Below are 12,255 nucleotides of genomic sequence, written 5' to 3'. Positions count from 1 at the left end.
GTCATCATGCCACAGATAAAATAAATTAATTATTAGAAATGAGTTATTAAAACTATTATGATTAGAAATATGTTGAAGAAATCCTCTCTATTAAACAGAAATTGGGGAAAAAAATAAACAGGGGGGCTAATAATTCAGGGTGGCTAATAATTCTTACCTCAACTGTATATATTTCACCAGAAAACAAGAACAAAAAAAACACAGGTAAAGAACGTTTTTCAGCATAAACATAAAACAATTTTTTGCACAACAAACGCTCTTAATAAAAATCTGATGTCATTTTAATAAACAACAATTTGTTCAGTAAAACAAAAAAAAGCATCTTTACAGAATCACAAAATTCATTTTATTGTTATTTACAGTAATCATAAGTATATTACCCTACTACATTTAATTCTAATGTTTGCATTTAGAATTAAGAGAGCAACTCAACCCATGAGCTTTAATTTAGATTCAGAGCATCTAAAAAACTTCAGGTCTTCCTCTGACGCCTCCAATGACGTCCTAATATGAATTTAAATCCCTTCTCTGCCGAACATCAAGGCAAAGACCTTAAAAGATCTCCTCAACCGACATAAAACTTGCTGTAAAAAGAAAAGCCGAGCAGGCTACTGGACACATCAGTGTGGGCCTGTGGGACATTTGGCCTAATCTAATGCAGATCTCAACATCAAAGGCGCTGCATCGCAAATGAGAAAGCCCGATGACTTTGAGGAAGCGGAGATCGACTGCATTTCAAATTTAGGAGGAAAAATCGTCTGATTACAAATGTATCGCTTTGAAGCTCGACTGATGGCACCACTTGTATGTAAATGTAATTCTGTCAAAGAACAAATTGTGCGCCGATGTCTCCCCCTGGTGGATCGACCTTGTTATTACACCCCATTTGTCCTGAAATCAACCATCAGACTTCATCCAGTGCACTATTCTGCTTGTTGATCTTCCCTACCACGTCCTGCAGTTGACCAACAGTCTCCATCATGTGTCGGACGCTATCCTGGACGTTTCCCATTCCCTCTCGCTTCCACGAAACACGCAGCTCCTCGATCCATCTCAGCACTTCATCCAGCTGTTTTTGTGTTTCTTTCTGCTCCTCGAGCTCGGCAAGAAGTGCTTGTTTGCTGCACACTTCTGCTTCATAGGCCTGCAGTAGTTTAGTGATGGACTCCTGCAGCTTTGTGAGCTCTTCTTTGCCTTCTGGGTATTTCTGGTGCATCTGGTCTTCGGGCAGGAGGACATTTTGGGGGATGGAGAGCATGCGGTCTATCAGCATCCCCTTCATACGCTGGAACATGATCTCGAAGCGCTCCTGTAGGAACTGACGCAGTTTTTGGGTGCTCTCGCGGGCTGTCAGTCGAAGCTCTGCTGGTGGATCACGGCCCGGACATAATCTTTTTACAAACACAGACTCGACTGCCACCAGAATGTGGTTAAGAGAGTCTCGAAAGGCATCACGAACTCGTAAAGTACAGGTCTCCGGGGTAAAGCCGAAGAACTGGGCTTCGTACAGCTGGAGGGATTCAGATCCCACTGAAACTACAGTCATAAAAGAGACAATGTAAAGTCATAAATAAAGTCATAATGTAACCTAATATCATAATTATACCATTTTATTGTTACATGTTATTTTCAAATATGAAAATATAATGATTTTTTAAATAAAATTTTAATATAAAAAAAACGACGACACTTTACAATAACAGTACATGAATAATGATGTATTAATATGTAAACTAAACATAACTTCATTATGAATTAATGATGAGTTAAGGCGCGCGCTAATGATGATCTAACTTTAACTACAACATGATTCCTGTGTAAACGGTTACCTTTATTACTTGTTAGTACATGTTGTTAGTTAATGTATTAATTAACATTTAAGTTTAAGCTAAATGTAACCAACATGAACTCATATTCATGAATAATTTTGTCATGACTTTACTTGGAGGGGCACATCAGTGTCATCCTTAACAACTCATAAACCCCTGTTTTTAAACTGTTGATGTTGACAGAACACTTTTTTATTGTTATTCAGTGTAGACGCACTAGACCAGGGGTAGGGAACCTATGGCTCGGTAGCCAAAAGTGGCTCTTTGACCAAAAAAATGTGGCTCACCAGCTGTTTTTCTTCAATAATATTTCAGATTTTTTATTTTTTTTTTAATATAACTGTAACTACAAATCAGTTTCCTATTGAAAATAATATTACAACAATTCCCTTTATATTGTATTTTCTACAGCAAAATGAATAGGAACTTGGTATACAATAAAAGGTCTTTTCAACCAATGCGCATATGTGGTGCTGTGGTTTAACTTGATTCACAACAACAATAAAGGGCAAGTTATATTTCGTACATTTGTATGGTAATTTACATTTCTATTGTAACCTCACACACGTAAATTCAAACATTGATGAGTGGTGATTTCAAAAAAAAAAAAATTCTGTAAATTGTCCTTTCTTTATACATTATGATGTGTCATATTTGTTTATTTTTGAGTTGTGCATGGAAATAAATAATAGTTTTTTTTCTAAACAAATAAAGGTTTTGTTATATACACACACCCCATATGGCTCGCATTTGATAAAAAAAAAAATCTGAAATGGATCTTTGTTGAAAAAAGGTTCCTGACCACTGCACTAGATGGATGTGCATAAGGAGTTCATGAGTAGTTATGAATGGGTTAATGATGATGTGCCCCTCCATGTAAAGTCATGATATAATAATTAGGGATGCACTGACCCCAATAGCTGGATCGGATATCAGTTCGATGCTGCTATTCTTGTGCAATGTGCACTACTCCGTGAAATTATTCTTAAAATAAGTTTCTGTTCTCTCATCCTTCTGACTGCGTTTATTCTTCTGAGGGGAATACTTTCAGTGCGCCGAATAGTTTGTAAAGCCTGGCTCATTGTGATCAAAGTAGTTGATTAAATTCATAAAAGTGAGACTGACAGGCGCAATATGGATGGTCATTAACAGAAAATTATTTAGCCTAATATTTCACCTAATATGTAATTTTATTAATATTAACATTTTATTTATGAAGTATATAAGCGAACCTTGTTTTATGGCGAGTTTAGGTGAGGGAATGTTTATTAAGTAAAACCGGCATCAGACAGTTTAGTTTAGTCTGCAACAAACCTGCAGGAAAATATCAGACTTTGCTAAAAGGCTGGTTATTTTACCAACAATTAGGGTCAATGGTGGTAGCCTATTACAGCTTTCAAAGACAAATCTTTATATCAAAAAAGGAAACATGAGCTGGACCACAACAGATCATTTCAATGTCATAATGAATGGTCAAATAATGTAGCATAGTTTATTAGGTCTGTTATTTTTACTAAATAAGATATATTATTTGAGTTAATCACAACTATAGAAACTGTATTATGTAAAAAAATTTTTTTTTAAAAAAGGACAGTATCGTGATCGGATGTGTATTGGTCGATACTCAGAATTTTGGTATCGGGATCGGTTCCAAAAAATGGTCTCGGTGCATCCCAAATAATTATATATGATGGTTAAATTAAGCATAAGCTAAAGTGGTAACTAATACATGAATTAACAAACAACCATGTACTAACAAGTCATTAAGGTAGCTGTTAGTCACACATGATACATGTTGTAGTTAAAATTAGTTCATGATCAGCGCATGCATTAACTCATCATTAGTTCATAATAAAGTAATGCTTAGTTTACATATTATCACATCATTATTCATGTACTGTTATTGTAAAGTGTAACCAAAATAACATTTCATCTATCAGAATCAGAAAGAGCAGCAGGGTTGTTTACAGATACCAAGGATCCACAGTGAAACTAAAATATGGTGATAGGACCAAAATAATGATGATAAAGGAGTTTAAAAAAAAGTAAATAGAGAATCAAAATTTGACAAATTGACAAATGTATGTACAGAAATATTATGATATACATTATAGTATGTATAGCTATATCATAAAAATATTGTATAAGTATTTATATAAAATTATCATATAAAAGATGTCTGCTAAATGTTTTATGTGCAAATTGGGATGTGCACATATGCAAACCTAGTTTAGTTTACATAGTTTTATGTAAACTAAGTATGTTGTTAAATAAGTGTATATATGTCTATAAATATATAAATATATATATATTTAAAAAGTAGATGTAGATATTCAGATTTATGTACAAATGAAACAATATACTTATTCTGCACTGTAGTTATCAAATATATATAGTTTGCTGACAGTGACAAGTGGGTAAAACCTTGTGGTTTGTAGGATAGTGGCAAAGAAAAAAGATTTTAAGTAACAATTAATTTGTATTTAAGTGCTGCAGTGTGATCTTATTTTAACATACATACATATATATATATACATACATATAATCATATATAATCATTCCAGTATTTACTACTCTTACACTGACTGGCATTTTAATTGGTGTCTTATTTAAAACACCAAAAAATATACATTATATTATTATTAATAGTAGTAGTAAAGAAATGTATTACACTTTTTTTACTTTGTTTGCTTACTAAGGCTCCATTAGTTTGATGTAATATACTATAAAACTGTAATAATTTGAATTATTTTCATAATTTTTACTAAATGTAACATTTTATTTATTTCTGTCATTATAACGAAGCTATTTTCCCCGTCTTTTTCATCATATAAATGCAGTCTTTAAAATATTATTCCAAATCAGTATTTTTGCTAGGAAATCCATGCAAATGCTCAGAGAAAACAACGAATTAATTTTAAAATATAAATATTTTTTGGTTTTAATAATTATTTATTCCATTATAATAATTATGAAAGGAACATAAACTGAATAAATAAGATTGTTTAATAATCCAAATTTGTATTTAAATGTACAATAATAAGCAGACAAAAGATAAAATACATTAATTGATTCAGTACTTTAATTTTTAAACTGTCATTTATAAGGTATGCTTTATATGATAATAATACACTTTAATATAGTACGATTAAAAAGACTGTAAATTAGATCTGCATACAAAATAGATGTAATTCATTTAAACTTTAGGACTGATCCCTTGCTCAAGCTTGATCATGTTTGACAGTCTATGGCGTCGACAAGTATGAAAACAACTATATTACTGTACCACACATAAAACTCTGACAGTAACATTTAATATCATCTACAACTGACTAAATGTTTTGTTACATTACAGATAAAGTGGCATACATAAACCGTTTCCCCTGTTTATTCTACTAAACATGCAAAGCCATTCGTGAATAATAAAACAATGGGTTTAAAAAGAGAAGGGTGTTCTTACCTTCGCTCTCCGCCATCTCATCAGCCCGCGCTCAGTTCATCCTTCTTCACGCGTCACTCGCTGTGGTTCTGAAGCGCAATATCGCCGCCTGCTGATAGGGAGATCAACAGTGTGCCCAATGACTAAAAAACGAGTGTGACAAAAACAGTTTACGCTGAATTTATTTAAGTAAACTATGCTTACATTTAAATAACTACTACTATTTATTAATAATAAACCCATCTATTATAGAGTGTACTTTTCGACGGCCTTTGATATTAGAAGTACTTTTTGCAAACATGAACAGTAAATAACATTTTTAAAGATGCCATAAATAAAACTATTTTTAATTTAACAATTTCAAATTGGTTTAACAATGTAGTTTAAAGATAGAACATCTCCCAGCAGTTATTAAATAATAATAATAATAATAATGATAATAATAATAATAATAATAATAATAATAATAATAACAATAAAAATCACACATGAAAAATACTATAGTAATTTATAGTACATACTACAGTGTTTTACCATACTAAACTAAAGTGCATTATATTATATAATGAGTGTTGTCTTATACTGTATATTTGTTTACAACAATGTGTTATGTCTTGTATCAGAAATGAGGCCAATACTTTCCTTTTACAAGTTTAATAAACATCTGCCATTCTCACTCAACAGAACGCACATATACATGGTAGCACACTCTACCTCTCTTATCATTCTCTCTACTCAATCCCACTGTCCAGTAATGACATCTAGTGGAACATAATGAAACAACACCACATATTCCCCGGTTAGTTAAAGATTCAACCTAGAAGTTAAGAATAACAAAATTGAAACAATAAGAACCTTTCAGTCAAGAAGCATCAGGAGCAAAATAAGAACAGAATATAGCAAGTAACAATGTCACTGTATATTCACTTTTAACAACACAACAACCTAATGAATCTCAGAATCCGCACTTTTTAATCCGCACTTTATCCCCTTTTTTGAAAGAAGTAGGACGGACATGACGTGCTTGATCAAAGCGTGATTTCATGTGTTCCTGCCGTGCCAGTACACGCTTTCGAAGGAGTACAGGATCAACAACAGCAGGTGGCGGAGCCAGAACGTTCAGACTAGTACGCATCTTTCGGCCGTGGAGCAACTCAAAAGGAGACACGCCAGTGATGGCGTGAGGTGTAGCTCTATACACTTGTAGAAAGTCAGTAACAGATGTCTTCCACGAAACCGACTGGAGAATGGCCGACTGAATCGTACTTTTGAGCACTTTATGAAAGCGCTCAATAGCTCCATTGGCAGCAGGGTGATAATTTGCAGTACGAATATGCAAAATTTGTCTCTCCTTCAAAAATGCACTGAATTCCAGTGAAGTGAATTGAGGACCATTATCGGTCACAATGGTTGTTGGATTGCCATGCCGACTGAAGACAGTGCTCAGAAATGAAGTAACCTGTTTGGTAGTCACAGATGCAGTAAAAGCGACCTCAGGCCACTTACTATAATAGTCAATGAGTGTTATAACATATCGACAGTCCCAGACAGCTGTCTCAAAAGGGCCGACAATATCGATTGCCAACTTCTCCCAAGGTGCAGAAGGCAATGGAACAGGCTGTAGTGGAACACGAGAAACCTTAGCAGTCTTATCCAAGGAAAGGCATAATTGGCAAGCAGCGATTTTGTCCATGACACTTATGTCCATTTTTGGCCACCAGTAGATTTCTCGTAAGCGCTGCTTCGTTCGCACTATTCCCTGATGGCCTTCATGTGCAATACGAACCAGGGAGTCACGCAACGTTCCCGGAACTATCAGACGAGCTCCCCTAAAGACAAATTCAGCTTGTACACTGAGCTCATTCCTGGGTTTGTAGTATGGTCGCAGAACAGGATCCAAGGCAGAAAGCGAAGCGGGCCAGCCACAGCTAATTTGTGTGCGTAGTGCAGAGAGCTCAGGGCAAGAAGCAGAGGCAGCAGCAAACTCCTCCTTGGATATAGCGGTTAGAGCTGTAGACACCAGAGCAACAAATTCGGGTTCAGAATCTGATGTTGAACCTCTGAAAGGTAGAGGCAAACGAGACAAACAATCTGCAGTGTAGTTTTCAGAACCAGCCCGGTATTCAACTGAATAGTGAAAACATAGTAACCGAGCAGCCCACCGTGCTATTCGCATGCCAGCACGATCAGTTCCTTTTGTGGTCAGTAATGTGGTCAGAGCCTGATGATCAGTCCGTAGAATAAATCTGCGGCCCCATAAGTATGTCCTCCATTTCTCAACTGCCCACACGCAAGCCAGGGCCTCCTTTTCCACAGTGGAGTATTTCTGTTCTGCAGTCGAAAGTGTTCTAGAAGCGAAAGCAATGGTGCGCTCCTGTCCATCAGGGTCTATTTGCGAGAAGACAGCACCCAGTCCATAAGCAGACGCATCCGTGGAAATGACCACCTGCCACTCAGGGTGAAACAGCGCAAGAGCAGGACTGTTAACAAGCAACTTTTTTACCTCTGCTAAACTGTTTTGCGCATCCTCAGACCAGCAGAATCCATTCTCAGCTTTTAGACATGCACGCAGAGGCACCACCACTGAAGCAAAGTTGGGAATGAATTTATTATACCAAGACAAAAGTCCTAGCAATGAACGTAACTGAACAGCATCTGATGGCTCAGGCGCATCGAGTATCGCAGACAGGTGCTCTTGGTCCACCTGAATACCCTGCGCAGTCACATTGTGGCCCAGAAACCTCAAGCCCTGTTTTCTGAATTGGCATTTAGAGTCGTTCAGCTGCAATCCAGCATCTTTAAGGCGCTGTAGAACATTCTGTAGTGCAACGTCATGCTCCTGTACAGTACGTCCCCAGACTATGATGTCATCGAGGTAATTTGCAACATTCTGAAGTCCATCCAGGATAACTGCCATCATTTTTTGAAAAGCAGAAGGGGCCGAAGCCAAACCATACGGCACCCGTTTGAACCTGAAAAGTCCTTCATGCGTAATAAACGCAGTGATATCACGGCTGTCTTTATGAAGAGGTACTTGATGATACGCACTCTCTAAATCAATGGTTGAAAATGTAGTGGCACCTTGCAGTAGCGTCATCATCTCCTCCATGTGTGGTAAAGGATAACTATCCACTATGATCGCTTTGTTGGGCCCTCTCAAATCCACACACATCCGTATCCCGCCTGTTTTCTTTTGTACCACCACAATTGGGGATACCCATGGAGAGGAATCAATCTTTTCAATAACATCCGCCTCTGTGAGACGCCGTAATTCTGTAGAAACAGCATCTCTCACTGAAAAAGGTAAACGGCGAAGTTTACATCTGACTGGAGGCACAGAGTCAGAGACAGTAACCTTGTGTGTGAAATTTTTCACACAGCCCAACGTGACATTCTTCAATGGAGGAGACGACAGAGTGCACACAGAAGCAACAGGAGAGGGCGATATCACTTTGTGTCCATCAAATTGGAGTTTCAGTCCCTTAATTAAATCCATGCCCATCAAAGCAGTGCCATTTTCGACAATAAAGAAGTGTGCCGGGCATGTGAGACCAAACTTGGACACAGTAGAATGTAAGCAGCCCAAGACAGAGATTGGTTCCTTTAAATACGTGGTCAACCGAGCAGTAGGAGCTTGTAACGGTACAGTGGCGAAATGCATGTCATACCAGTGTTTTGGCAAGATGGATACTGAAGAACCTGAGTCTACTGTAAGCTGTAAAGTCACAGGTTGAGCAGATGGTGCATTTACAGTCACATCACAGAGTAAGCGGTCATTGGAATTAGACAGATGAAGAACATAGACCTCCGGTAACTCCACTGATTGTACTGAATTTGTAGGAGCAGATCGACATACACGAGCAAAATGTCCAATCTTGTTGCAGTTCTTACACTTAGCAGATGCAGCAGGGCAGGTTCGTGCATTCGCAAGATGCTTGTCCGAGCCACAGCGAAAACATGTCCGTGCAGCAGGCTGTTTTGATGAAGTACAAGTTTTTTGTTTAATTTTTGTACGTTGTCGTCCAGACGAAGGAACATTGTGCACAGCTTGTACGGTTGCAGACTGGCTGGCTGAGATTGATTTAGCTTGTGCATCAGCAGCCTCTAGCTGCGTAGCAATAGTAATGGCAGTATCCAGCGTCAGGTTAGACTCCAGCAGTAATCTCTCCCGAATGCGATGATTTGCAATATTCTCCACGAGCTGATCTCGTAGCATATCATCCAATGTGTCAGCGAATTCACAAGTAGTAGCCAAGTCCCTTAAAGCAGCAATGTATTGCACAACTGTCTCGTCATGAGCCTGCGCACGTTTCCTGAAAGCATGTCTTTCCACCACCACATTTCTCTTTGGCAGAAAATGTTGTTCCAGAGCCTTAATGGCATCTTCCAGATTGTCACCGGTAGCAGGCAAAGTATAAAACAGTCTTTGACCTTCTGTTCCAAGACAGTGAAGTAGTAAAGCCCGTTTCCTTGCTTCCGGCCAGGATTCCCCCGTAGCGTTAATAACGAGCAAGTAATTCCGAAACATTTTTAGCCATGTCGGTAACGGTATCACAGGCTCACCGGGACAAGGCAAAAAAGGAGTTGGAAAGGGAGCGCTCACTGAAGCCATCTGCGAAGATTCATGCGAACATCCTCGTCGCCAATTTTGTTATGTCTTGTATCAGAAATGAGGCCAATACTGTCCTTTTACAAGTTTAATAAACATCTGCCATTCTCACTCAACAGAACGCACATATACATGGTAGCACACTCTACCTCTCTTCTTATCATTCTCTCTACTCAATCCCACTGTCCAGTAATGACATCTAGTGGAACATAATGAAACAACACCACACAATGTATTAATGAATGCTGGAGCATGCTATTGTATTAAATATATAAACAGATAAACTGTAATAAATACTGTAGCATGTTTTATATAATAAACTCTGTCTGTGGTATAAAATATCCTATTGTTATATATTTATGAGGCAAACATCAAGAATTGCCATCAAGCGTGCTTTACTTAGGTATATCAACAACGTCATCACAATACATCACATTGCTTAAATAGTTGTCAAGAACCAATGACTGGCCAGACCAGCACTCAGATCATACAAACACACATTAACCCAATACACCACATCACCTCCCCCTTAAGATAATCATTACATAAAACAAACATCACATTAATACAATTCAACATTAATTTGTTTTAACTTAGTCTCTATAACGTTGTGGTAATTTAATAGTTCGTTTAGACCGGCTTGGGCCCACTTGGCTTGCAGCCCCAGATCCAGGGGGTTCAGCTGGATGTCCAGATGCACATTCAACAGTTGGAGATTGCGTTAACCTTGAATTTTGGCTGCTTAAATCAGTCAGCTCTTTTTCAGAACTTGGTTTCTCTGATGAGCTGTATGAACTTACATGATCAGTTTCTGAGGAAAAATGATCTGGCCTCAACTGATCACCATGCCGTCTATACATAGTGGTTGACACACCTCACCTTAAATATGACATCACACGCCTTATATGATACTGGTCCAGTCTGCTGCAACACAACTCCAGACAACCATTTTGGATCTCCTCCAGCTGTATTACGCAAGAAAACAGACTCATAAATAAAGATATTTAAGAAAAATAAAGATATTTGATCTTCAATGCACATCTGTTCGTTTTTTAGGTTTTTCACGCCCACCTTAAAGGTCTGGACATATCTCTCTGCCAACCCATTAGTGGTTGGATGTCTAGGTGCCCCGGTACTATGCAAAATACCATTCCTTCTTACAAATCTCTGAAATTAGTAGTGAAAGTAGTAGTAGAAAGTAGTAAAAGTAGTAAAAGTAAAAAGTAAAAGTAGTTGCATTGTCAGTCACAATCTGTTCTGGTAATCCAAATGCTGGAAACAATCGCTTCAGTCTGGTAATTATAGCTTGAGATGTAATGTATGACATTAGGAAGACTTCTAACCACTTTGATTAAGCATCCACTACAATCATAAACTTATTGTTCGGGAGCAGCCAGCAAAAATCTATGTGCAGACGTTTCCAAGACAGATTTCCATGGATGAAGAGGAACTTGACTGGGAAGTTTCGCCCACCACACATATACCATCGAGCCAGGGCTTTCATTTTAACAATGCCAGGGTGTCCTGAATGAAGTTCATACAACACAGATTTCCGAAGTTTAAAACGTACAATCACCCATGTCACTATTCCATACAACCCTGTTCCATTGATAACTGAATCACCTCCAACTCTTCTGCCACTTCACTTGGCCAACCTTCCATTAGTTGTAGAAAACTGTAGAGAAAACTTTTTTATAATAATAATAATAATAATAATAATAATAATAATAATGTGTTAATAATAATAATAATAATGTGTTAATAATAATAATAATAATAATATGTTTATAATAATAATAATTATAATAATATGTTAATAATAATTGTTGTTGTTATTAATATTATTATTATTACTAATATATTATTATTACTAATATATTATTATTAATATATTATTATTATTAACATATTATTATTAATGTATAATTATTGTTATTATTAACATATTATTATTATTATTTGTATTGTTAATAATATTATTATTACTGTTGTGGTTGTTGTTGTTATTATTAATATTAATATTAATACATTATTATTATTAATATTATCGTTGTTGCTGTTGTTGTTATTGTTGTTGTTATAACTTGAAATAATATCGTCTAATGGATTCAGCATCAGAACTCAAACATATCCTCAAAGTAAGCCCCCTATTGTACCAATAATTTTATGGACTTTCCCAATGTGAAAGTGATGAGGACATAAAGTACAACATTTTCATACGTTTCAATAACCAATAGAAAAGTGACATACTTTCACTGACCGGGACGAGGCAACGATGGACACTTTGAGTAACCAATCAGAGCAGAGAACTCGCCAGGTGTCAACCAATTGAAAACATCAGAAACTAAAACCGCCTCCTTCATTCGCTTGCTCAGGTG

General features: G+C 36.9%; 1 protein-coding gene across 1 annotated transcript; it reads right to left on the bottom strand.

The window, feature by feature from the left end:
- Window positions 1-323: 323 nt before the first annotated feature.
- mis12 (MIS12 kinetochore complex component) lies at window positions 324-5,344 on the bottom strand. The gene is made up of 2 exons (XM_056457051.1): window positions 5,290-5,344; window positions 324-1,536 (listed from the first exon to the last, which is right to left on the bottom strand). The coding sequence occupies exons 1-2, from the start codon at window positions 5,303-5,305 to the stop codon at window positions 905-907; spliced, it is 648 nt and encodes a 215-aa protein (XP_056313026.1). The 5' UTR covers window positions 5,306-5,344; the 3' UTR covers window positions 324-904.
- Between the last annotated feature and the right edge of the window lie 6,911 nt (window positions 5,345-12,255).

Source organism: Danio aesculapii, chromosome 5 (genome assembly GCF_903798145.1).
Source record: "Danio aesculapii chromosome 5, fDanAes4.1, whole genome shotgun sequence".
Classification (NCBI taxonomy): Eukaryota; Metazoa; Chordata; class Actinopteri; order Cypriniformes; family Danionidae; genus Danio; species Danio aesculapii.
The sequence above is the reverse complement of the archived record's forward strand: the minus strand, read 5'-3'. Positions and strand labels throughout refer to the sequence as shown.